The sequence below is a fragment of the Lampetra fluviatilis genome, chromosome 9, assembly GCF_964198595.1.
Source record: "Lampetra fluviatilis chromosome 9, kcLamFluv1.1, whole genome shotgun sequence".
Classification (NCBI taxonomy): domain Eukaryota; kingdom Metazoa; phylum Chordata; class Hyperoartia; order Petromyzontiformes; family Petromyzontidae; genus Lampetra; species Lampetra fluviatilis.
Window position 1 is genome coordinate 2,325,574 of NC_136283.1, and position 27,812 is coordinate 2,353,385.

General features: G+C 47.3%; 1 protein-coding gene across 8 annotated transcripts in view; it reads right to left on the minus strand.

Annotated features, from left to right (window-relative positions):
• Nucleotides 1-1,950: 1,950 nt before the first annotated feature.
• Nucleotides 1,951-27,812, minus strand: part of LOC144934118 (electrogenic sodium bicarbonate cotransporter 1-like) — a 69,640-nt gene continuing 43,778 nt past the window's right edge. For 5 of the 8 annotated variants that reach the window (XM_078859563.1, XM_078859560.1, XM_078859557.1 and 2 more), the window contains 13 exons: nt 24,949-25,082; nt 24,143-24,414; nt 21,424-21,494; nt 18,321-18,521; nt 17,142-17,255; nt 15,159-15,320; nt 13,210-13,388; nt 11,694-11,766; nt 10,132-10,200; nt 9,103-9,276; nt 7,648-7,830; nt 6,853-6,935; nt 1,951-6,273 (listed from right to left, as the gene is read on the minus strand). In XM_078859563.1, the coding sequence (XP_078715689.1) occupies nt 6,102-6,273; nt 6,853-6,935; nt 7,648-7,830; nt 9,103-9,276; nt 10,132-10,200; nt 11,694-11,766; nt 13,210-13,388; nt 15,159-15,320; nt 17,142-17,255; nt 18,321-18,521; nt 21,424-21,494; nt 24,143-24,414; nt 24,949-25,082 (1,887 nt within the window). In that variant the 3' untranslated portion in view covers nt 1,951-6,101. The remainder of the gene's footprint in view (nt 6,274-6,852; nt 6,936-7,647; nt 7,831-9,102; nt 9,277-10,131; nt 10,201-11,693; nt 11,767-13,209; nt 13,389-15,158; nt 15,321-17,141; nt 17,256-18,320; nt 18,522-21,423; nt 21,495-24,142; nt 24,415-24,948; nt 25,083-27,812) is intronic. The other 3 variants (XM_078859558.1, XM_078859559.1, XM_078859562.1) reach the window with 3 other exon arrangements.

Genomic DNA, 27,812 nt, shown 5'->3' on the forward strand with positions numbered 1-27,812 from the left:
TGGGGGGGGACAGTCACACTCGGGGTGTTGGGGGGGGCTACAGTCACACTCGGGGTGTTGGTGGGGGGCGACAGTCACACTCGGGGTGTTGGGGGGGGGCCTTGCTGTGGCCGATTGGTTCGCTCGCGGTTCTGCTCGACCGGGGTCGGCCACCTGTCCGCGACGTGGGAGGATCCACACGCGTCTCGCCCAGGGAGCGCTGCGTGACGCCAGTCACTGCGCACTGCGGCTCGAGACATATCCAGGGTTGGGTTCTTTGTTGCCAAATTGTAACCCCAAAAAAGGCACTTGTTATTCTTATTTACCGACCCCCTGTGATAGACAAAGTTTTACCCCTCCTCCAACAACAATCGCCATTCGCCACGAAGTGGCCGTGACGCCACCACGGCGCTTGTGCCAGGCTAGGTGCACGTTGGGGCCACTTGAAGTGTCGAACGCCCCGGTGGCAAGGAGGAGGTCACGGGACAGACCCAGTAGGCGCCATGAAGTGGACTGACTGAGATGTGCCAACTCCGACAACATATATGTAATCATCAGAGCATGCGTGTCTGCATGTTCACCCCAAGCCCCCGTGTGTGGTTAATGCGAACTTGATTTCTTGCAAAAAAAATTTATGTTTGGTGTTTGAGCATCTTAACACCTGTTTTATTGCCAGAAAGGGTGAAACCTATTAATTGTCCCTACATGTGAGATGACAAGCGTGTTCCACCATAGCTCTGTTGTGAGCAGCAGAGGGCAGTACACAAGCAAGGCACTGTAATTGCTGCACTGTACAACTATGCTCCCATCATGACCAGTTTTATTGTCCTGTGCTATCATGTTAAATATGTTCCCGTGTATTTACAGGTTCCCGCTGCAGCAGCAAGTATTACCAGCGTTGGAAATAGAGAACCGAGGGCTCAAATACCATGGATTTTATCCAAAATTTTGTGGATCCTTGCAAATATATAATGCATCTGAAATATATTCTTCAATATATTGTTTCTCCATATGCTTGAATGATTTATATAAATATTATTTTATTATTTCCCTTCTACGTGAATTTACCGAAAGAACCAATACTATGAATCCCTGCAGTCACAAAAGCTTTAAATCAAGATGAATAACAAGCTTACTATTAGTGTTGCATTGGCTCTCGTACAAATTTGGACGATGGTAAATTCATTATAAATACCTTTTTTTTGTATTTATGTATCACTCATTAGCATTGTTGGTAAAATGTGTACAATTGTTTGTGAGACTTGTACCACTTACAAGTCATGATTGGCCATGATCAATCCAAGTCTGAATGAAGGCCCCCATAGGCCATCGACAATTCAGTATTTCAATCTCGTGAAGGGACAATGCATTTAGTCCGTGCACACGAGCTGATTTCATTGCTTCATCTTCATGGTGGACGACCTCTGGGCCACGTAACCTCCCCCGAGTCTCAAGAATTCATCAGTCGAGTCCTGCATTGGGATGTTTTGGCGAATTCCATCAACGCGTGTTTGGCATGCGGCAGAAAACTGGAGTGCGCAGAGGAAACCCGCACCTACACGAGGGTAGACTTGGGGGGTCACACAAAGCTTCGCACAGATCGATTCAATAATCCATTGCTGTACTGCAATCTCCTGGCCACCTCACACACCTGATTGTACGTCAGTACAATACGTTAGTTACATTACGGAGGGACCACAGGATTGTGGATATTATATAATTGGCTCACAATCACAAATGGAGATACGCACCTATAAATGATCGTTTGAGTTGTGAGGACATTGACTCTTGACGAGACACAATACACATTTCCAAAGATGATGGTGGCTCAGAAATCTATTTGCAAATAAACATATCCCCTTGATGTGTTGATGCGTTTTGGGAGGTTATATGTTCAGAACTCAATTTGCAATGAAATCAACCTTTGTACGAAATTTGCACGGGTTTAACTTAATCAAACAATAGTAGTTTACAGTTGTACTTCTTTATTATAATTTTCTTTGTATATAATACACATACTACACTTCATAATCACGCTACATCGACACTCTTTAGGTGTGTGTGTAGAGAATTTTACAATTCAAGTATTCAAATCACTGCAGATTAACGTACTGCATGTATGTTAACGTCACACCGCGCAGCCTTGCAACAGGGACAATTCCTATTACGGCAACAACAAACGACGAATTTACAAACGGGGATTTATTAAGGGGCCATCTGTTTAGTATGCACGCATGGAGGGGGGGAGGGGGGGTTAACCCAAATGCGTATGCTTGCGTATGGGGGTCTACTGACAATGTACGCATAGGAAATGGGGGGGGGTGGTGAAGCCTCGATAATAATGTGTCTACATTGGCCTTGGAATTAGTTAGTCCAGCGGTGGACTGTTTGCTTAAACACGTGAATATTATTAATCCTTGATCGTTTATGCGTGGATTAAATATCGGCCGTTCTATAGGATTCAGGGGGGGGGGTGTAAAAAGTCCGCGTGCGTACAGGGAGCGGAGAGGGGTCAAGTTTTGACATGTTTGCGTACCTACTAAATATATGGCCCCTATTCAGAAAACCCTAGATCTGCTTGTTCACTCTCGTCAAATGTCAGGCGTGAAATCTCACAATGCAAAGCAAGAAGAGGAGTTGACGGTGATGTGAAAACAAGGATTGGGTGTACGTGATGCATACAATTCAATCATCATTAGCCATGGTCATTCCACAGCTGGATGCATTTACAATGCAATACATGTATACAATTTGGATTCACATTGCGTATAAATGCGACCACACCTCGTGGCCCTGTACATAAACGGTGGAGACATTAAATTTATACAGAGAGGCAGTCACTTGCAGGGAGAGGGGGCCACAAGGGAAGGTCTGGAACCTGGATTTGAACAGGGGGCAGGGAGCCAACAACACGGCTGGCTGCATGAAGAGAGTTCCGGACGATGGGGGCAGCAGACAATGTACACACTCCCACGTGTAGGGCTGCCACAGACAGTAGGACATGTCTGGCAACGTTCACACATCTTCTTGGTTCTTTCGGTAAAGTCACGTAGAATGGAAATAATAAAAATAAAACATAATAAAATATTTATATTATTATTTTATTTATTATATTATATTATTTTATTATGTTTATTTTTATTATTTCCATTCTACGTGACTTTACCGAAAGAACCAAGAAGATGAATCCCTGCAGTCACGAAAGCTTTAAATCGGAACGTTCACACAGTCCTGGTACCTGAGATGAAACGACAGGCAGCCACGTGCAGCAGTTTCGAGCCCCCCTGCGTTTAACTTTAGACCATCCGAAGCGGGAGAATTGTCGGATGTTGCGGCATTAATTGGCGTGGGGCGATAGGTGCAGACATTTTCGATTTAGTGTGTTGAAAGAGTGTAACCATTCGGCACCCCAACCTTCTCCCCGAGTTATTTAATGAATTGGCAAGATGCTAGACCGCGATTGTATTCGAGTATTTTTTTTTATCTCGTTTGTATAGTTTCCTCTTTTTTTCCTGCTTCTTAAAAGTTGCGTTTGCTCCATTCGCCTAAATTAGCATCACACTTGCATAGTGTTTACATACAAGCAAAACATCCATTCTTACGCACAAGATTCAATGCATGTATCACGAGCCTTAATAATCAATGCGAATCGTCGAATACATTTTTCGTTACACCCCTATTGTGTTACTTTTGACAAGACACTCTGCAGTAGCCATATTAAATGATCTAATAGCGCAGGGGTGAGAAACCTTTTCCATCCTCAGGACAAAATCGAACTTTCGAATGCTCTTGGCGGCCCACACATTAACACACACAAACACAAATCAGCCATCGCTGGTCACTCCAAGATTCCATTGCAGTGACTTTACTAAAATTAGAAACGCAGTGTTGTTGCTAGGTGAAAAATATTCATCCCTCATACCCGATTAGTGTGGTTTAAAATGCTTATTGTGATGGATCAATATCTTGTTTGCTGCTACAGAGTCGTAGGCCTCGTGTGGCCACGGGACATATGAAATGCAGTAGCAGGCTAGACATGGCCCACAGGCTAAATGTTCCCAACACCTGCGCTTTACAGTGACAATGTGAAATATGCCTAAATACCTAACGCATCAATAATGCTCACATTGTTGCCACGAGAAAAGGGCGAATAATAAAAAAAACCTTAAAATAACCGTTTCGTAAAATACTACAATTACCACAATTTTCAAAAAGAACAGATACCCACACTTCCTGTATTGGGAGTGCATTGTCGCTGAGCACAGCGCATTGTGAGAAAGGTAAGTGCAATGCATCATGGGGACAAGGTGAGCAGCTCAGCCCATGCTCTCGCAAAGCAGCTTGGGAAATAAATTAACGGCTCGGTCTCCCAAAAACAACTGCCACAGCGTCACACACATCGTGTCACAATATACTTTGGTTCTGAAATCGAGACATTTTTTGTGAGCAACGAAGCAACTAAAAAAAACATTTTCTTTGGGTATTTCGGTAAAGTCACGTTAACATTTTTTGTTACTACGTGACTTTACCGAAAGATTCAAATAATATCAATTGCTGCAGTCACGGAAGATTTAGGTCAAGATAAAAATACATTGCTGGGACTTGTGTTGTTTTCACTATCACCATCAGCCACGGTCAATCCACTGCTGGATGAAGGCCTCCGATCATTTGTCGCCATCCTGCACGGTCCCCTGATGTCGTTTTTTTTAAAATTCAGAATAAAGATGTGCCGCATGCAGTGCCGATGTAAAACAGGTGCCGAGTTATTCAAACTGCTGTTTAAAAAAACGATAACTATGTGCGAAAGAAGATTACTGTATTGATTTTTTTTACGTGTGATATTGAGATATATTAAATCCAAGTCTTATTAACAAGACAAGCGCAACTGTCAAGTTTGTAGGAATGTGGTGACCCCAGGTTTTACGACATCATTGCAATTACAGGACCACTGTTTCTAAGTTTGCCCATGATTTAATTTCGTTATTCTTACAACTTCATTTTTTTACGTGACATATTTTGATCAGAGCATTACACTGCACGCACAGGCTTGTACGGTACATCGTAAGCCGCAGCAGTGTTAAAGGCTAAACAACAAACACATTTAAAAGATACAAGTGCAGCAATGTAAATGAACAATAAAAACACTCGATTTTTGTTTGTTTACTTCCACTTCTTATTTCTTTACATACATTACAGCCGGTGAGACGGATAAACACGCACTACTATTTACAGTGCAGGACCAATAGTCACAAGACGTAAACCCTCCTCCCCACTTCTGTACAGCGTATCACCTCACTGGCTCGGAGGGGAGTTGCACGCCTCAGCGAGTGGGCGTTTCGCAAGACGTATCACTTTTTTCCACTGGCACATCCAAGCTGCACCGGGGCCCGTGCCGTGCCGAGCCAGAGGCCACAGTGGCTCAGCTGGCGCGCCACGTTTTTCCACCTCAGAACCCGAGCCGTGCCACGGACGCCCGCACGCACGCAACACGTGACGTCGAAACGCGTGCAAGGTGACGTGCCGACGTTGTGACCTCACAGTGCGCCCACGTCATGCGCATTGAACACGGAATTAGCCGTGCCCTTGCGTGGCTAGATTGAGAATGTCTTGCGAGGCCATGGCTCGGTGTGGAAAATTGTCAGTGGAAAACAACCTGTGCTGGCACGGTTTGGATGTGTCAATGGAAAAAGGGGATCGATGTGGGGATCGTAGCAGGGGAAAATCACAGTTTGGTCAAAAGAAATGCGCTGTGGTCATACGAAATGTAGGACGATTGTAGAAAAGTTTCAGAGTGTGCAGAATCACCACAAGGATCACAGAATCGTTACAGGGTTTGCATAATCATCGCAGAAATTGCAGCATGGTTACAGGGAAAACATGGTTTAGGGATTACAGAAATGTTTCAGGGATCACATACTTGTTGCAGGGATCACAGAACAGTTGCAAGGATCATAGCGAATGGCTGCGATGACTGCAGAACGATTGGACGGATCGTAGAGTAGTTGTAGAGAACACAACTATTGCAGGGATCAATCAACGGTGGAAGGGATGACACGGAATGGATACCAGGATCGCGCGATCGCAGTCGAACAATCGTAGTCGCGCGATCGCAGCAGCCGGGATCACAGCATAGTCTCTCCCCCGCGGTCGCGCTGGGACAGCGGCGGCTTGTCCGGGTCCGTGTCGCAGTCCGAGTCCACCTGGATGTTGAACTGTGGCACCGAGTGGCCACTCACCTGCGCCTTGGGGCTGGAGGTGGGGGACGGGCACGAGATCTTTAGGTGCAGGGTGATACTACGGGGTGACGGATAGGGATGAGCAGGTGGCATTGGGGGGGCGGAGGGCATTGGGGGGGAGGGCATTGGGGGGGGGGGCATTAGAGCCAATGGGAGTCATGCGAGGCAGAGATAATGAAATACAGGAAAGGAAGGGGTGGGAGGGAAGCGAAGGATGAGGTGAGGAATTGAATGATGGAGGGACATGCATTTGAAATTAAATCGTAATGAAAAAAACATTTAGAGGGAAGTAAGAAATTGGTTGTGGGAGTTAATAAAAAAAAATATAGAGGCGTTCACGAAGGGCTCAATATATGGTGAATCAAGGTAATGAGAGAAGCAATGCAGGATGGTATCACAAAGAGCAATGAAGGAAGCGACAGAATTGAAGGAAGCAACGAATCACAGAAACAAGGAAGGAAACAGTGGAGGAGACACAAGAGCAAAGAAAGTGATTAGTACTGTTGAGATGTGCTCAGAGCAACGTAAGCCTGTTAAACACAGAGAGAGAAAACCGTGACCACAATCACAGAGCACAGTTACATTCTCGACGATGCGGACATCGACAAGGCACCACAAGCTGCGGTGGGGCAATTACCGGCGATCCTTGAGATCCGCCTGGCTGTTGGGAAGGAGCTCGGCGCGCAGCTGCTCCGCAGACGCGACGGGCCTCAGCTTCTCCTGGGAATGATAAAGCGAGAGACGGACACTCGCGGGTTCGGCCGAAGATGTCCACGTAGGAATCTGGGCGGCTCAAGGGCTGCCACCTCGCCTCTGCTGGTTAAACACTGCCCCACCTCATCCCACCATCTCCACCGTGCTTCATCGTGACGGTGCTGATGTTCAGAGTGGGGGGGGGGGGGAGGGTTTGGGGGGGGCGGGTACCACGAAGCAGTGCCAATTCTAATACACAGGAAATGGGATGGGGTGGGGGGCACTTAGGGGGCACCATCGATTATGGGGGGGGGGGGCGGTAGGCCCCCATATCCACAGCCTCAGTTGGCGATGAGAAAGAGCAGACCTCGGAGGGGAAAGTGTTGACTGAGCAAATGCTGTGGGATCTAGCAGAAGGAAGGAGGCGATGGCGAGATGTGGAGGCATCGTCGACATTGGCTGGGATGACCTCTTTAACAGCATGGGGTAATGCATTGGGATGTTGGGCAAATCCCGTGAATGTACGAATGGGAGTTTAAATTTACGTGGTAGGTAACGGAAGCACATCACACTTAACGGGGGGGGGGGGGGGGGGGCTAACACTCGACATTTCCCTCTCGTGGCTACCTTGCAGAGCCACTTTTGTAACATCTAGGGCAAGGCCCTGCCGGCCTCTCCAACCGGGCCTCGAGCGCCGCTCGGCTGGCGAGGGCTGTGCTCATCGGCGACGGGCGCTCACGTCGTCGCTCTCGCTGTCGGTGCCGCCCTTGGATTTCTTCTTCTTGTGCTTCTTTTTATTCTTCTTCTTCTCGTCCTCCTTCTTCTTCTTGTCCTTCTCCGGCATGATGTCGTCCAGCCAGCTGAGGTCGTGCTGGGAAAAGACGCACTCCATCGTCTTGCGCACCACCAGCAGCGCCAGCACCTGACGAGGCCCACAAGGACAACACAGAATAAATTTCGATGTAAAGCTTTCGTGACTGCAGGGATTCATCTTCTTGGTTCTTTCGGTAAAGTCACGTAGAAGGGAAATAATAAAAGAATAAAAATAATAAAAATAATAAAATAATATAATAATATTTTTTTATTATGTTTTATTTTTATTATTTTATTACTTCCCTTCTACGTGACTTTACCGAAAGAACCAAGAAGATGAACACAGAATAAGTAAATAAGCAGGAGACAACAGGTTCGAGTGTTCCCTTCGTATCAAGGTGACAACGCGAAAGTGGAGGGGGGGTGGGTCACGCCGGGTGGCCATGTCACCCGGAGTGCCCCCCGAACTCGGAACGTGACCGTCACTCGTCAAGCAAGGTCACCGCTGCGCCAACCCAGCCTCACATTGTCAACCGTGCAACCACCGTGGAAAAGAGCAGAAGGAAGGAAGTGATGGCCAGTTGCTGGTGGCATCAACAGCATTGTGGGTGTGGCAGTTGACTTCAAACACAACAGTATACGCCGGGCAAGCTACCAAACTCAACTATAACACAGTGAGAATTATTTTATTATGTTTTATTTTTATTATTTTATTACTTCCCTTCTACGTGACTTTACCGAAAGAACCAATAAGAAAAAAGGTCCCATGATGTAGATGCTAATCCCTACGCTTATTCTTAAGATGATTTTGCCTCTCACTGCTACTGCCATAACGACCTGTTTATGTGGCAAGTGCCATGACGGGGGGGGGGGGGCAGGAAGGGGGAGGGGACTCGCCATGACGGGGGGGTAAGAAGGGGGGGGTAGAAAGGGGGGTGGTAGGAAGGGGGGGTAGGAAGGGGGGGTAGGAAGGGGGGGGTAGGAAGGGGGGGGTAGGAAGGGGGGGTAGAAAGGGGGGGGTAGGAAGGGGGGGGGTAGGAAGGGGGAGGGGACTCGCCATGACGGGGGGGTAGGAAGGGGGGGTAGAAAGGGGGGGGTAGGAAGGGGGGGTAGGAAGGGGGGGTAGGAAGGGGGGGGGTAGGAAGGGGGGGGGTAGAAAGGGGGGGGGGTAGGAAGGGGGGGGGTAGGAAGGGGGAGGGGACTCGCCATGACGGGGGGGTAGGAAGGGGGGGGGTAGGAAGGGGGGAGTAGAAAGGGGGGGGGGGTAGGAAGGGGGGGGTAGGAAGGGGGAGGGGACTCGCCATGACGGGGGGGTAGGAAGGGGGTGGGGTAGGAAGGGGGGGGTAGGAGGGGGGGGGGCAGGAAGGGGGAGGGGACTCGCCATGACGGGGAAGATGATAGCGGCCACGGTGGACTTGAGCACCCAGAGCACGGCGAGGCAGACGATCTGGATGAAGGTGAAGAGGTGGATCCTCCTCAGGGGCACGTGGCGCAGGTAGATGAAGTCCGGCTGGTGCTTGGCTGGCATCATGAAGAGCGCTATGCGGTCCATGAACTGTAATGGACGGGGTGGGGGGGGCAGTGTTTACTGTGCATGTAGGTAATATGATCGCCACCTCGAAAAGCTACCCGGGATATTTAATGGGAAGAAGGATGCATCACAATACCAGAAGGAGAGAGAGCACTGCAAGTAAATGCGTTGTCTTGCACGGTGTATTGTTGTTATTACGACACAGGTAACAAAACTGGGACTTTTAATTTCCCTGAAAGAGAGGACGATCCTGGGAAAACCCAAGTTCAAGTTCATTTCAAGTTCATTTATTAGGTGTAGCCCTGTGAGCCATTCGGCTTATTGAATCGGGTGCAACCGCAACAAACAAAAAACCAAAACATGAACAAGAAAACATCTTAAAGTGAATATGTGACTAAGTGCAAACAGAAAATCCAAGAAAAAACAGCAAAATATTGCTGAAAAAACACCGTACCCCAACGCTCTGTGCAAAAATCCAGGACAGGTAACACAACTCTAGCCGGTAAACCTGTGGCAAGATCCCACCAGTGACTTCATTCCACATAGTAACGTTCGTTAGGTGACGGTAACAACATTAATTCTCAGAGCTGGAAGTTAGCCACATTAATTGCGCAACCAAATGGTGATACTGTTCGACAGTTTTTGTTGTGCAATTGTTGGTGATCGGACTGAGATGACAGACGCATTGCACCTCGGTGAACCCAGAGCCCAATTTGACCGTGGGCCATTTCGCAGATTCGACCTCAGGATCTCAGCAGTGCCAGGCTCAGCGCTCTGACCTCTGAGCCAAATGGCCATCTCGTAACTCGTTTAATCCTTCACAGTGGCCGTAATACGGCGTTGGCATGTGGAACGGGCTCTCCGACACAGCAGACCGACCTGTACTCCATTGAGAGATGCAACTCCCATGTAGAGGAAGACTCCGTACAGCACTGGCATGGGGATGAACTGCAGCATGGCATTTGGGGATTGGAGTGGGAGGGGGCAGGAAAGAAATACAAAAAAAACCCATTAATTCTCAGGCCACAGCCTGCACGATGTTACAGACTGCAGGAAGGTAACTGCCGTGCAGGAGCGGACTGTTAATATTGCCTTTAAAAAAAAAAATCCAGATTAATTTTGCAAACTCTCCGGGCAAGCTGCAAAGCAATGCCCACCGCATGAATGATTAAGCATGGCTCATCAATAATTAATAATATATGCACACTTCCTTAAAATATTACATATATATTTTTCACCATTAACACCTCCTACTGTGAGAATCCCTGTGCATTTTCTGAAGCATCCGACGGGGTAGAGGGACATCTATTGGTAACACTGTACAACTACAGCTCACAGCACAAACGTAACATTCACGACTAGATTGAAATGCAAGTCATGCGTCAACACGCACAGCCCAGGGTTTCTTAGTCTTGCCGCATCACACGATTCCCACGTTTGTAAGGCCACTTCATCAGGGAAGCTGGCGGCTCAATTTGTACACCAAGGATCTGGGCATGGCCTGGATTCCCACAGCAGCATTACTGGGCCACGCTGCTGAATAAAAATTGATTCCCTCCCAAAGGAACCAGATATATATTCCCATCTACTTACTTGTATCCCTGGGTGAGGTTGGCTAAGCGGGTGCCTGACATATCCAGCTGTTGTGAGGCTCTCGGCGTCTTAACACACCGGTCAATAAGAGTGAAATCTTGCCTCGTGGTGCCATGGTAGAGCGCCCTGACCACTGAACACACCCCTTATATAAGCGGGAAACATGGCCCCTTCAACTGGTCCATCCTCGGAAGCAGTCGTGATGCCACGGGGTCAGTGTGGTAGCAGGATACGGCATAGATGCTGTATCTCGAGTAATTTTACTTTAGAGCTGTGTTTGTCCAAAACATAAAAAGAGAAATACAACAGAAAATGTAAAAAATTATATTTTTCATCTTGGGAAAGTGCAACCTAAACCTGCATTAAACCAAATAACAATTATTTTCTCTTAATCTGGAGGGATAGAGAGATATGGTGGTGGAGGGAGGGAGGGCGTGGGATTTTTTTCTATTTACTATTTTCATTTTACCAGGTAAGGCCCACTGAGCTGTATAGCTCTTTTATACAAGTGAACCGGTCACAAATGATAGCTCAACGAAGTAGCTTATCACGTGGAAATGTATAGCAGTCAAATACTGTAAACGCATGCTGATTCTAAATTTGGAGGGAAAAACCGGAGGACCCAGAGAAAAATCCAGGCGTCAGGGTTTGGATCGAACCTACGACCTCCTGTATACCAGGTGAGGTAGTTAACATCTCGCCACCAGAAACGGGGGGGTAGGGGGAGCCCATCGAGTCATGTAGCCCTTGACGTGTGGAGACAAAAGAGGCCACGCTGGGATAATCTTGAAATGTCCTAGCATGGCTCGATTAATATTTACGCTCATCGTGGAATCGTAGCAAAGTACCTTGAGGATGGGAGCCAGGAACACAGACACTCCCGTGAGCACAAACACCAGGACGCCGGTAATCCTCTGCTCCCTGTGGAACGGAGGACACGAATGTCACATCCCGTGCCGTGGTGAGACACCCACTTGCTTAGAATCAGTAGAATTACAGAGGTGGACGGAGTGAGTCGCAGCGCGAGCAGGGAGAGAGAGAGAGTGCGAGAGAGCGATAGCCACCCAAAATAAAAATAAAACATGTTTGCATATGCGGCCATTGCCCGAAACATCGCCCGTTATATATATTTTTCCTTTTTTTTAAGGCGGTGTTATTTACGAATGCGTTGAGTTTTTTTTTGTATTGCTGTTGGAAAAATGGTAGCCTCTGCCCAATTCTTTTGAGTCGCTATTATATATTTTCTGCTGATCTGGCAAATTTTCGTGAAAACTAAGCAGAAACCGCTTATCCTGTCTGGCTGCAGTGGCACACCGCTGTGATCCATCGGTTCAGAGAAGAGCAGTCGGTGGATCACAACAATTGTGTGAAACGTGCGATTCCTCTGTGCTGCGAGGTGGCCAGGATGTGGTCGGACAGTAAAAAGATTCTTCCGATTCATAATTGCAGACCTTTTCGGTGTTATCTCCTCGTGTGCGCGGCTTTTCTCTCTGTACTCCGGTGGCTTCATCCAACACAACACCCACTGCTGTGTTATCAGTGGTGTTGCCATCGCTTCAGGTCAGATAGGCAGTGAACTCCACCTCCGGGTTTTTTCAGTCAAGGAATCCATGCAGCCTCTCAGAAGAACAGGTCTGGCAACAACCCAACAGGCCACTCATGCCTGAGACATCGCCACTCCTTTCAATTTATTCGAATGCTGGCTGTCCGGAAGCCATATAGCTCGGCCCCTATTGGCGTGGCCCACTAAGCTGGGACTAACCAAGAGATACAATAATCTGCAGATTAATGAGATGATGTTGAAGCCGTAGACAAGAGATAGAGGCTACTGAGATGCAACCCAAGATAAACAAGAGGAGATTATGCCGTACATTATGACAATATGATATCGTGTCGTAATACATGATGTCCTTTGACCCGATGGCACGAGCCAATTTTATGATGTGGACTGCAAGAAAATATATCCCAAGGACCCTGATCTAATTCATAAATCACTCGCTCACATCACCTGCAATTACAAAACCAGATTTGGGGAGCGGTGGTGTAGCGGTTAGCGCGCTGCACGACGAACCCGGCGACCCGAGTTCGATTCCCCTCGGTCGATTATCCCCTAGTTCCACTCAGCCTCTAATGAGTTCCTGGTGTGGTGTGTAAAACATCACCACTGGGGAGACAAAGACGACTGGGCGTGGTGTTGGCCACCCACCCCCTCGTGTGCTTTTCAGGCCTTGATAGGCACTACTCGTTAACAGCACTTGCCCCAGCAGTCTCTCCAGGCTATACGGGGGGGGGTGAGGGGGGGGGGGGTCTTTGTCTTTTGGTCCGGAGCCGCGACACGTCGCCGTGCGATCCCAAGCTCTGCACCTGACTCCCAGAAACTTGGGCTGCTCTCCCGGGGCCGACGTCTCCGTCTCCATCTTGAGGCTGTCGATGTGGGCGATGGAGAGCACGGTGGCGGCCACGTACCAGGGCAGGCCCAGGAAGGAGCACGTGGCCATCAGCACGGCCACCCAGAACAGGTCCAGGTGGTACCCGGAGCCTTTCTGTGAGACCCCCACAACACACAGCCAGGAGAAGTTCGCGGTCACCCAGGGTCAACCACCACCAGCAGCAGTAGCAGCAATACAGCTATCACCATTAGCACCGCCACTACAAAAGCCGTTACTGCCACCACGTGTAGCAGCAACAGTAACAGCAGCAGCAGCAACATCGCCATCACCATCATCACTGCCATTGCCATTGCTGTTACCACCACCACCACCTGCAGTAGCAGCAGTAGCAGCAACACCATCTCTTGGCAAGCTGCACAGTGTAGTGTGGAACTCACATACAAGGGTAGGTTAACTGAATAGGGAAACCCCTTCCACTAACTTGTGCACTCTGCAAAAACAATGACAGGAAAATAAAGAGAGGGGCCACTGCACAGTGACGTGTCAACCAAAACTCTTGTGAATTTCATTCAATATCAAGAATCCGCAGTTATCGCAAAGTCAATGTCTGACTTGCAAGGAGGACTCTTACAGCCTCACACCACCACTATCCTGGGTCTTCCTCTCAGTCGCCAACTTTCTGGGTGCCACACCACTGCCTGTTATAGTAACCAGCCCTCCCACATTCTGCAAACGAGTCCCACCCATTGTAACCATCTCTCTCTCATTACATCTACATTTTCCAGATCCTTTGGTGGCTCAACTACTTTGGTGGAGCGGTGTTGGTGGCACAGCAGCTGGACGCAAGGGCGGCACCTTGCCCTGGGCTAAAGGGGACACTTAGCTGCGGCCCTAACTCCTTGCATTCTCCACATGCACCTGGATTGAAAGACCAGCAGCGTTTTTTTTACTTGCCTTGAATATTAGAGGCATTGATCAAATTCAAAGAGGACACATGGGGATATATTTCAAAATTAAGCCATATGCGGTCAGGAATTGTTTCATCAATCAGCGCGTGCTGTGGCCACAAATGACATTGTGGGTTATACAAACTTAATTATAAGGTGGCCAATGCTTTCTTGGGATATATATTGTAATTGGGGACTGGACTTTCAAACCAGAGGCATTTGGTTCCCTCTCCAAACACGGCAGTTGAAAGAATAGGGAACATTTCTTCAATTATCCCCCCCCGCATCCTCTGTTCAACCAACAGCATAGATGGTTCAAGGATCACGGTCAATTGGCAGGTTACGTATTCTGACGTAAAGCGTGGGTACTCTCAGCTCTTCCAAGACGTCTGGCTGGTATGGAAGAGTAGGAAAAGCACCCCCTAGTGGAGGCCCTTTTGTCAGCAGTGGTGTGAGCAAACCATAGTATTTTTACACAGCCAGGGAACTGTCTAATCCATTATCACGCACTGTTGCCACAGCCGGCATTCTACGCAATACAACCAAAATTGTAAATGTGACCAAGGCTCTCCTAAACCTGCTTGAAGCCAAACAAACCTCAGTGGGTCTCCAGGAGCAAAGCCATTCCAGAAGAGAAAAAAAAGCATCACGCAAAATGTTTTTTTTTTTCGATTTAAAGCTTTCGTGACTGCAGGGATTCATCTTCTTGGTTCTTTCGGTAAAGTCATGTAGAAGGGAAATAATAAAATAATAAAAATAAAACATAATAAAATAATTCTCACGACGTTTCGGCCACAACACAAGTAGCCGTCCTCAGGTGAAACGTCGTGAGAATTATTTTATTTTATTCTTATTATTTTATTATTTCCCTTCTACGTGACTTTACCGAAAGAACCAAGAATAACAATGTTTTTTGTTCCTTAACACATCGGGTGATAAATAATATATATTATTGTTAATTCTTTTAAACTGTAACCTTGAGCTTGTTCTCCTTGCGGTTGACGATGATGGCGGTGATCTGCTGGTCCATGAAGACGAGGATGGTGATGAGGATCGCGGGCACGGCGGACACGAGGTACACCCACCAGGGGTTCCCTCCGAACGGCGGCACAAACCAGCCGCGCTCAGGGCTCGTGGGCTGTGGGTCAAGGGGGGTCAAGGCGGGTCAAGCATTCGGGGTTTTTGCCAAGATGCGGAGCGAGGAGTGGGAAGGGAGTGGAGCAGGTGGGGCGGGAGGTAAAGGGCAATGGTGGGAAGGATAATTCATTCAATCGTTCATTTATTCATTCATTTATTCATTCATTAAGGGTTATAAATGAGAAAGGGGTGTGGGAAGAGGAAAGATAATGTTAGACACGCAGGGTGCACAATCACTCTGATGGCATAATTTCACAGGTAATACAGTCATATTTAACTATGTATAACTCAGAAACACACATTTGAATATGTTACCCATTAATTCATATAATATAGTAACTTTAAACAAAGAATATTCATATTTAAAATATTGAAAAAAATGTTACTTGAGAATGTATTATTTTAAGGAACTGCCAAGCAAGCAGAGCACACAGAAGTGATTGAAATGAATAAAAATGAGAAAAGATACAAATATTTAAAAAGGGCACTTTTAAAATATGGATTCCAAAGAACTCTACCCAGGTTTAAAGACAGCACGAGACAGCTCCAGGTGTGGCTAAAGAAACCGCTGCTGCGCCTCCGTTGAATGTGATCGTGTATTTATATACGAGAGTGGAATTTGGCCATTATGAAAAATATATATGTGGAAATGCGATAGCCACTGAGGCCACATGGCTCATTCATATATAGCAGCTCAATAATACAGGGGTCATCTTTTCAAACCTAAAGTTAACTCTGACTATCCAAACAGCTATCTCGGGGTACAGATGACAACTCCAACATCTGCATGGTGCGAGGGATCTTTACCTGCTACTCAGACACCGCCTGCATTCAGGACGTTACCTTGAACTCGGTGGGGACCACGAGTTTGGGGGTCTCGAGACCGATCAATATGTCGAGGCCCACGAAGGTGAAGATGGACAAAATGATGGAGAAGTCGCTGATGAGCTTACGGATCTACGAGCAAGAAACAATTGACGGAGCAGCGCATGCGTGTTCGCAGGAGGGACCGGGCCCAGGAGATCAGGAGAGATGGGACAGTCGGGGAGGGACCCAGAGACGTGGTGAAGGGTCAAAGGGCAGGGAGATGCAGGCCGTGGAAGAGGGTCGGGGGCAGGTGGCGTGCGAGACACCGGGCACCCGGGAGGAGAGAGAGAACGCAATTGCGGATAGGGGAGAGCAGAGAGAGCACGGTCAGCACATGGTTGTGCATCCGAAGGGAAAGCAGATCAGCGAGAAGAGAGACACATCGTACAGAGTGTTAGCTTCCGTGGTCATAACTCTCCTTCCTAAACGAAGACCTCTGAACTTTTCTTGCGATGGATATGTAAGTCACGTTCATCTCCAAGGTCACTAACCACTGCAAAATTATTTTTTGCGCACTGTGTATATAGTGTTAACAAAAAAAGGTCACTATTGTATACGATGAACCAGATGTGATGGGTTATTTGGACACTGGTTGATTATTACCATGAATTAAATCACACCTGATTTAAGGCTTTATTGTTTTCCTTCTACGTGACTTTACCGAAAGAACCAAGAATATAAAAATCACACTTGTTTTCATTTAATGATAGCATAACAAGTGTGCACGTGTTGACTACAAAATAACCGCAAGAGGGAAAACTCAGAGGTCTTTCGTCTTCGACGTTGTACTACTTGTTCCCCCGATTGCAGGAGCAGGAGTGAATCAAAGAGGGAGGGGGGCTTAGATTTCCTCCAGAGATCATCATATCAGCTCAGTTGCGAATCACACGCAGCAACAACAACTCAAAGACCGAGAGTGAAATCTCGACGCCGGAGCCTCATCCCGGAGGCAGACCTTGAACTCGCTGGGCACGATCAGCTTGGGCGTCTCTAAGCCCACGAGCGCATCCAGCCCGCAGAACAGCAGGATGGAGAAAATGATTGAAAAGTCACTGATCAGCTTCCTGACCTGGTGGTGGGGAGGAGGACGCCACGGGAGGGGGTGTGGAGGGGTTTGGGGGATTAATCCTTCGAGTCTCAGTGGATGCTGGGCCTCATGAGATGAGAGGGACATTGGGAAGGCAGGTGTAGGTTGTTAGCTGCTCCTTAAAAATGCCTCATTAAAAACATGTATACGTTCTTTTTGTTATGATAATTTTGCTTTTATTTTTCACCAATAGTTTTTTTGTCCTAACCGTGATATAATGATACTAATAATAACTTCAACCTGTAAAGTTCAGCAGAGAGTGAACGACTACTGAAATAAGGGTCAATACTTTCCCACCAACCTTCCTACAGAGAAAAAAAAAGTTCGTCAAACTGACGACAGTCCTGCTGATATTTGCATTAAAAGCAAAACCAAAGTTAGCATGATGTTTTTCTTTTCATACATTCTTTGATGACCAGGCTGAGCTCATCATCTCGTAGCGCCTTATAACCCGGTTTATTCGCCTGGAATCAATCCCAGTATCTCAGTGGTGCCAGACCAGGCCGATTCATTTTGTTAACGATGTAGTAAATGTCACAAATCAAGCGGCTGCAGGAGTCACGTGAACCGAATACTTCCAACGTATGTGAATTAAAATCATTGATTCTTTCACGCACAAATCCCTGCATGTATTATGAGTGTAAAGAGTCAACATCAGTTGACGAACCAATACATCATGCTGGTGCTGTACTATTTGCCCCTCATTCTGCTCCACGTGCGTGCATGCAGAAAGACAAACATCCCCCGCGTAGCCTGTTGCAGACTATTGAGACGAGTGCTGCTAGCGAGCACTTCCTGAGGTCCGATCGGTGCACAAAACGGGGTGTTGTGGCCAGCAACACGCCCGGCCGCTTTTACCTACCACACCACAACAGGTAGTCACTATAAAGCCAAGTCGACCCCACAAAGATGCCCAGAATAACATCTGACATCACTCGCAACGAGCGTTAGCCACCGCCGGGAATCTTTAGCCCGATCGGCGGGCTCGTAGCGTAGCCCGCCAACCACTGCCGACACCTCCGCTCGACAAGGAGCACGGGCGCTCACCGTGGTGGGGAAGTAGCGGCCGGTCTTGAACCTCTTGAGCGCCATGGTGGTGTAGTAGGTACCCATGAAGAGCAGCAGAGACACGAGGGCCACGTCCGGCACGAACTTGCACGCCTTGCCGTTCAAGCTGCCGCCATACTTGTAGCACTCCTTCTTGCTGAGCGCCGACCAGTCGGACCCTGTCGCATTGCCCAGGTCCGGCTTGGGGTGGAGGTGCACGCGCGCGAGAATTGCGGGGAAGACGGAAACCGTCGGGGAGAGAATGTGGATGCGAAATAATGAGAGTGGCGTGTTGCACGTCGCGTAAGTGTGAGCGTGAGAGCCCGCACAGTGAATGGATCAACCCCAAGAGACTGACCTGGGGCAGTGGTCTACACGTGAATGCAGGAAAAGGCTCAACTATCACCAATGACACGGCCTTGTGAACACATTTTTGCGTCACTCGTAATGCTTGTGTTTTTGGAGCTGACTCTTCTCCAGAGCTCTCTATGCTATGGACCGTGGCCTGAAACTGTCAATATATATTTAAAAGAAATGTGTTATAAGACAATGGTGTTGTTACTGCGATGTGTTTCTAAACGTGCTATGGACATAACGTCACGAGATGCCACATCCACTCAGATCTCACATGGAGCATCGCATCTCAAATGAGACGAGCTAATTCTGCGATCCCTTCAAATTGACCGCATCTTCCCACAGGCTTAACTCACAGATAAATGTTGGTCGGAATCCAGTTAAACTGATGCTTTTTTATTTAAAATTTAATATGACGGTTTTTGTTTGCGCGGTTATATTTGTGCTTAACGGGTAGAGACACACCATGTACAATACCTGAGAAACCAAGTTAATCACAGATGGATGCAACCCGAATGTGAATCCAGGATCTCAGCTGTGGTGGCTCAATGCTCTGAGCCACGTAGTCACCTCGATTGTATAAGACAACGTTAATGACAGCAGTCTTGAGCGTTTCTTTCCCTAATTCCGTAATGAATGGATACATGTGCAAATGAGCAAGTAAATATTCAGAAATGTTGGATTAAAACATGCGAAATAAATAAATAAATGTGCACACGGAGAGCCGAGGGGCCCTGTTGGTGGAAACAAAGCGTTACTAATTGTGGTATTAATTTAGGCCTCTTTCTGAATGTAACAACTGCAAAATTAGATGCATATTCATCATTGTACCATCTTTGTTTTACGCACGCATCGCACGAAAACGTATATCGCTGTTCCTCGCACACAGCATGTTAATGCTTAATGGCTTTCAAGAAGTACATTTCATCACATGTGTCTGCTGGTTGCTTACTATTAATAATATAGCTATTTGCCGATGATGCAAAGAAAGTACTGCGCGAAATGAATGTCTTAAAATAACCAACATTGGAACAACGTTCATAATTGTACTATATTTATAACTGTTATATTCTCCCTGCAGTATGAAGGACAGAGTGAACTACGCTGCACCAGCGTTGCGAGCTTATTTACTTATTACTTACAATGCCGCACACAATTAACATGCAAAGGTAGAGGTGCAGCCCTGAAATTGCTTGCTCACGCCACTGCTGACAGAAGGGAGCTCTCGGTTTATATCTGTTGAACTTCATTCGCATCGTACGTATTCAAGTGCGCTAATCAGAGGTGCGGTGGAAGGACGACAAACTAAACACAAAAAGCTGTTAACAAAGCAATGAGTTTTCAATCTAGATTTTAAAGTGCATAGCTCCGGTGGCTTCCTCATATCGGAAAGGAAAGCGTTCCATGATATTTGGTCGACTCTTCCACGCTGTCCACATGTGTTGGAAGAGGAGCAAGTACCCACACTTGAACAAACCACCCAGCCGATCGACTGAGCGTGGTTCACCGAGCCGTCCTGCTGGGTGGGATGCGTTGTTTATTTATGCTTCCTCTTGCCAAGAAGATACGTCGCAGTTGGGTAGGCGACTTACACTGGAGCAGCACTGATGCATTATCAACAGAGCTGAGAATTTTTAAACACGTGGCAAGCGTCAGGGAGGTAACGCCAGTGCCACGACCAAATGGGCCGAGAGATGAGAGTGCTCGTTTTGGAAAATGTGGCCGTTTATTTAATCGGTGGGCCATAACGAACGTTTTTACTGCCGTTTCTGCTTTGCCAGTGTTGGCAGCGTTGCGCCTTGCACTTAAAGCGCTGAAGCAAGAGCTGCTCTCACTGCAGCAGCATCAGCAATGCAGGGCTGTGATCTCGCATTTTGCTGCAGTGCAGCATTCTCACATGGGGTGGAAAAAAATTACGCCCAGCCATTGGCTATCAGTGCCCTTTCGATTCAGCACAATTTTTTACATCGAAGCCCTAATCTTAACGACCGCAATTTAGTGCCACAATTATCTCAAGCATTAACCCTGCATCTAACCCTTTGCATGCACCCGTAGGTTAACGCCAATGTTGATTCGCAATGCCACGCATTTATATCTGTCCATTTTTTTGCTGTCTTTGCATGGCCGGTACAGTAAAAAGCCCTTTCTGGAGCTGGTTATGATTTTGTAAACTCTACAAACCTTAATCGTTACAAAACTTCATCGAAATAAACCCGCCACAGCCTTCGTGGCCCACATGCCTCGCCTGTTATCTAACGTCACCTAAATAGGACAATTAAAAGCCATTTTTTTTTTACAAAACTTAAACTATTAAACTATTTATATTTGACCAGATAAGGCACCACTGAGCAATGTAGCTCTTTTTCAGCAGCGACCTGGCCACAAATGATAGCTCAACAAAGTGGCTTATCATGGAGAAATGTATATCAGCCAAATACTCGAAACGCATGCTTATAAATGTGGAGGGGAAACCCGGAGGACCGAGAGAGAAATTCACGTGACCACGGGGAGAGAGAGACATGCAAACTCTAAAAGTACACGTATCAAAGTCGGTATCGAACCCATGAACTCCTGTATACCAGGCGAGGTAGTTAACATCTCGCCACCGTGGCACCCAACAACAGAGCGGATCCAACACCGCCCCCCCAACCCCCCTGCCCTGGGGTGCCAGTGGGACTCGTGATGGTGGAACGCGTGCGAAGCCGAGATCGGCGAAGGGGGTGCGGTGTGGCGTGCGCAACGGGCGTACCAGAGAGAGAACGGTGTCGTTAGGACCCAGGGTGGTTGCCACTGTTACCGTACCGTTCACAAAATAGTTGACTGCGAAGGAGAGGAGGAGGGGGTACGAGACAAGATGCAACATAACGGCGGCAGGCTTTTCTTAACAATTTTAAACACACACACAAATTGTTCGTGGTCTAATGAGCACACCAGTATGTTACATAATAACGTAAGACATGTAACAGCCCTTTTGTCAATCCACTTCTGGATTATAACTTCTCCACGCTCTGTGGGTCACGGCAGTCGTTTGACTCTCCTTCACCAAGGTGGTCGTAGCAAGTTGGTGAAGGCGGGGAGCATGGATAGGGATACAAATATGGTAAAACTACGGATTTTGCAGCACTGCCCACTACTGCTCACTACGTAGCTCTGCAGCTGCAGGCTACAACAACGTGCTTTATGAATGGTGATCACCAATCCAAGTGCTATCTAGGCCCAAACCTGCTTAGCAGCGATTATAAAATCATAGAATGAATAGCAATTTTATACAGGGGGAAGCATAACACTGCACACACGTGGTATGTTCAAACAAATTGAGTTCTAAATGGAAATACTCTAACTCAGTACATGCAGCTCAGAATGTAAAGCATGCAACATAGAATGCTCTAAGGACCAACATAAGCACTGGATGTCCTAGGTCTCAGGATGCAGGCTCAATGATGTCTTCCGCATCTCAAGCACCAAATTAAACTTAATGCACTTTACTCTCAGCTGCAGCAAATAAGTTTTGGAAATGTTAACTCAAACAGATTGTTCTCCTCTAGGGACGTAATAAAAAAAAAGTCTAAAGATTCCTTTTTTCTAAAAATATTTTACAAAAAACTGAATTTCAAATTATTACAGTCTGTCCGAGATGCCTGTTCACATCGCCATGATCGCAGGCAACCCTGGATGGCACCGGGAGAGAGGGTTGCATTGCGTGGCGGGTATGCTTGAGTGACTCTGCATGGGCTGAACGCGGACGAGAGACACAAAGGCACGTACTCACTCGTGGTACACAGCAGCGCATGTTCACGCAAGGTGGAAGGGGCAAAGAGAAGAGAGAAAGAAAGAAAGAAATCATTGCGTGAGAGTTGAGAGCACGGATGAACTTCGGTGATAAAACACGAACGCCAATGCGGGTAAGAAAAAAACTCGGTAAGAAAAAAAAACTCAAATATTTCAAGAGCCGCAATGCACGTGAATATACGTGACGGTGGTCCTGATTAGATAACGCGTCACGAAGCAGCAGTCCTTAAAGAGCCGCGTGCGGCTCAGGATCAACGGGCCGCCGACAGCTTGCCTACGCAAATGTGGCGGCTGCCTGGCACGTGTGCACGCCTTGCTCCTGCAGTCCAGAAACCATGGCCGGCTTTGTATCTCGACAAGGACGCGAGTTTGAAAACAAATGAAGCTACGCGCAAAATAAATACACTGGCCAGGATGGCGCAAGCGCTCTCGCGTAACACGTCGGCAAATAAAGAATTACAAGTTTAGATTGATGGTACAAGAGTGGAATGAATATTTGATCGTGTCAAATGTACGATTTAGAAGGCAATAAATCTGTTGAAGTTTTCAAAAGCACGCTCGAGAAAAATAGAGGGAGAAATGTGGCACAAGCTAGGTGGGGATTTTTGCAAGGTACAATAGGTTAGGATATAAAATATAAACAGACAGGTTATCTCTAGGAATGCTTATTTTTATAATTAAAACTGAAATTTTATAACAGCCCTCATAGGTAAAATGGAATATTTGAGATTTAAGTTTCTTATCCTGAGTGAGAATGTATCCGTGTCTTGAATATTGTTATAGCTAAGGTCAAATGTGGCAGATTTGCACTTTAATTCCAAACCAAAATTATAATTTTTTCTAAATAATAAAAAACCTATTAATAAAAGATAAGCCCCAAAATTACAAAAGTGCACAAACCTACACATCCACTCAGGCACATCTATAACATGAGATAAGAATTTTTAATACTTTTTTATCTAATGACTTACAAACAGTTAAGCAAAAAAAAAATCAGCTGGGCAGATACTGTGGAGTGGAGAACGTCTCCCTGTGCAGAGTGAGCATCACCACCTCCCCACTTCGCCCTCCAGAGTGAGCCCCAACACAACGCCACTGTTCGCCGGTCAATTCTCACTGAACATTTTTATATCTTCCAGGTCTGCCGGTAGACCGGGAGGTGGCATGTGACTCGTAGCCACAGCCGTAGCGAGGGGATTATGACTGTGGATGCGATGCCCCAGCAGATGCGGATACTGTTTCTGAGGTCAAGTTAAACAGCAAAGGTGCGGCCCTGCAACGTCTTGTTCAACGCCACTGCCCGTGGAAGAGCTTGCACTCGAGCGATGTTGAGAGAGTCCTTCCAGAGAGTACTTTGGCCTCCTCTATCCACGCTGGCCAGCTGTCTTGAAAGCGGTGTGAGGTGCTCACACGTTTTACTCCCAACACACGCGACCTGCCGACGGACTAACCCTGGCGTCGCCGCCGTTCACACCGCTGGGTGGCCAGGAGCAAGTGTGGAGCGGATCTAAGAACAAAAATAACAACACATCGTCGTTGCAATCGAATCGGATTGAATCGCATTGAGTCGGCGACCTCCGTATCTCTGCTGAAACGAAGCCCCTGCACGGTCGCGGGTCATCCCCGGGTCAGCGACGAGCGACGCGGGCAACACGTACGTGTGGAACAGCAGCGCCTACCTGGGTCCGGCGCCTGGCAGCTGCAGCTGTAAAGTGTGACGTAGTCGGGCTTGTAGTCCAGGTTGATGGGGTAGTAATTGAAGAGGCCGAGCATCTTCTTGATGGCGTCGTAGATGAAGATGAAGCTGATGAGGGCGGAGAAGCCCTCCTCGGTGAAGCGGGTGAAGTACTGCACCAGGTAGGAGGCGTCCGTCGCCACCAGAATGAGGCTCATGAAGGCCGACCACAGGCCGATCCAGAGCCGGAACTCCAGATAGTCAAAGTGGTTCTCCCTGGATGCACAGGGATGAAAGAACAAAAAAAATCCCCAAATAGGTGCCGATGAAATATTGTGCCCGTTAAAGTTGTTTCTCTTGCACACGTCTCGAGAGGAACGTCGGCTCATTTGTCTGATTTTGAAATGGGACATTTGCACGCTCTGGTCTGAAGATTGCCCTTTAATGAGAGAGAAAAATGACCAATTCACCCGAGTATAAAATAACTCATCACGTAGATAAAAAGTGTGCAGGCTGGAAACAAAAAAACGAATAATACAAAAGACAAGTTTTCATGTACAGCCTGCATTGACTGTTGGGGCAATTCAAATCAAGCACCTAATACAGTTGAAAAGGTGTATGAGGGGGTGATATGGCCAAGTCCATATCTGGCCACCGTTGTCTCACCAGCGCTGATGTTTACGCAACAACACACCATCTACTAACCATTCAAGGCTTAGTCGACTTAAGAGAGACCCCAGAGCCACCCGCTACTGACGCCAGCTGTGGCCGGGACGCGTGCGCGTTCACGTGCATGCAGCAACCGCTCACTTGCTGAAGTTAAAGAGGAGTCTCTCAAACACCAGCACGGGTCCCGTGCTGCTCAGGATGATGAGCGGCTGCCCGGCGAACAAACAGAACACAGCGCCAGACAGGGCCGTGCCCAAGAAGCTCTCCAGCACGCCCTGGGAAAATAAGGCACAAGCACACCAAATAAAACCCAACGCTTGTCATTTTAATTTATTTATTCTTTATTGGTTGAGTTAATGAGTTAATGATGACGTCACCCTGCTGCTGCTGCTCTATATAAGAACGGGAGACACAGCAGAGCCTCACCATTCTGGCGAATTGCCCGATGATGCTGGATGCAATTACCAGCGAAACATCGTACTCAAATTGTAAATGTTGTGGTTTCGCGCTTCAACACACCGGTGGGCTAAAGCAGTGAACTAATTTGTCTTTTGGCAACGTGACACTTTTTTACTGATTGGCCGTGTCGGGTGGTGGAGGGTTACGACACATTTATAAATAACGCGATCTAAACCCAAAAACGTTGATTATGCATTTTAATTTATGTTCGTGCAGAGCATCCCCAGTCACTTTATGCAGAAACACACACACGATCTCATGAAAGCCGTCGCCTGATTAATCCAGCCCCCAAAAAATGCTAACTCAAACAAATATGCGTTTTAAGTTCGATTTGAAAGATTTGATCGTGCCAGCATTCCTGATGCGACTTGGAACAGAGTCCCAGAGACAGGGAGCATCCCAACGGAAGGCCCCTTGACCCCTCCCGAGTTCGGACGACTTCCTCGGAACCACCAAGAAGAGTTCAGCATTTTCAACTCGGCTGTTGAAATATTTGGAGCACAATTCATTCTGTACATGACGTTTTCCAAACCGAAAAGCTTGAGCGATATTCAACGGCGCGTAACAGATAATCGTTGGGAATGATCGCTGCTGAGATGCTGGTGAATGCCTTGGGCTTTCAAATCTTCATATCATGTGTGTCGACAATGCCATGAGAGGTACACGGAGTTTTAGAAGGATGAGCCTCATGCAATATTAGGAAGCCACTGGAGCTATGCAATTTTAAATCTCAATTGAAAACTAATTTCCTTAGAACTAATATTGTGTTCAGTTTGTTGTCCTACCCCTGTACCACCGATTAGCATGGTTGGCTACCCACGGTGCGAAAGAAGTTCAACATACATACATACAATAACATCTTCATTGTAGCAAGTGTGTGTCCGTGTGTGCTTGTTTAGTTTTATTTACCCAACTCAAACTGGCAATTATAATGATTTAATATTCGATTATACCGTTATAGACAGCTTATGTATTGAAAACTTACATGTTCTAATGCTGCACAGCATCATGGGAAACAACCACAATGCATTGCAGACAAAGCCAAAGTACGTTGACAGCAATGTACTTGTGACCTACAGCTCAATCACAATTTTAAATAGATGAATCAACAAGGCAATTTTACATCAGTGTGTCCTTCTTTACATGGACAGTTTATTTTTAGTTTAACAACCACATTATGGTTTGGAGCTGTGCAGTCACAGATATAAACTGTTGTGCCCTCCATAAAGAGGGGAATGGAAGAGTATAAAGCCTTGACAAACAGCATCATCCCAGGCAATTGGAATTTCTACCAGCTTCAAAAAGAAGAAGTGCATCCCAGTTATATGTTAACTAAACCGCAACACCCTAGACGTAAACAAACTTTGCAGAGACTCACGTAAGCTGCACATCTACACCGCCAACTACTTTCGTCAGCATTTAAGTTTTCCTTCAACTGAACGAGCAGCGTTCTTGCAAACGCTTATTCCCAGCTCCCACGCGCAATAAATGCGCTACATCCTTGTCACCCTCGCAGCCGTTCCAAATTGGGGACATTTATCATATTAACGCACGAACTGTCAAGTTCCACCTTCGTCGGTGAGCGTCTTTGCATGGCAGAGTGAATGTGCATTATCAGAGGCAGCCAAACACAAGCCCCTCGTGTGTGTACAGTCGCACAAGTGCTGTGGCGTGAGCGGATATTGTGCCGTCAATGGACCATGCAACAATTCCTGTCCCAGGTGCGTTCACTCTTCTCCCTGCAGGTGAGCAGCGGTGGTAACACAAGGCGCAAGCAAACGAAGCAAAAGGCCTGATTCGTGTTCACGAAACAAGTAAGATTTAACCCAATATCATCGCAACAAAAAACTCCGATTCGTAGACAAATGAAATAAAGTTGCTGAATATATATTTCTTGAAATTAATCGAGGAACTTTAGTATTTCACGTAGCTGTGATGCAATTAAGTTACACAGCGTATCCGGGAAAACACATTCCTGCAGAGGGAGCTGGTAGGAACGTTGGGTTGCTCGGTCAATGGCCAGGGTCAACGGCGGCGTGGTGTATTCCGCAAATATGCCCGACTGTGAGGGCGGGCACAAGCCGGCATGAGTAGGTTAAACGTTGAGTTTTATAAGGGCACCACGGGGTGACCAGCCCCTCCTCACCCAGCACCTCCCCGCCTTCCCCACCCAGCCCCTCCCCAACCTCCCCTCCCCTCCCCACCCAACCCCACCCTCCCCACCCAGCCCCTCCCCACCCTCCCCTCCCCACCCAGCCCCTCCCTGCACGACGGACGGACGGGCACAATAATCCCCTGTGGGCTGGTGTAACCAGGAGGTTCCTACCAGTATAACGTTTTCAGTAATGTGGGTGTATACAAAATATCGTCTGCTCTGGGTTCTCAATGAGCTGCCACCACCACGGGTGAAGAGGGGAGGTGAATGGGTGGTGAGCGAAAAGAAGGTAAAGGTGCAGCCCTGCAATTGCTCTCGTCACTGCTGGCAGAAAGGGCTATGTGGGTCCAATGTGCCATGTTAGCCAGGCGTGTTGGAAGAGGGTGCGCGT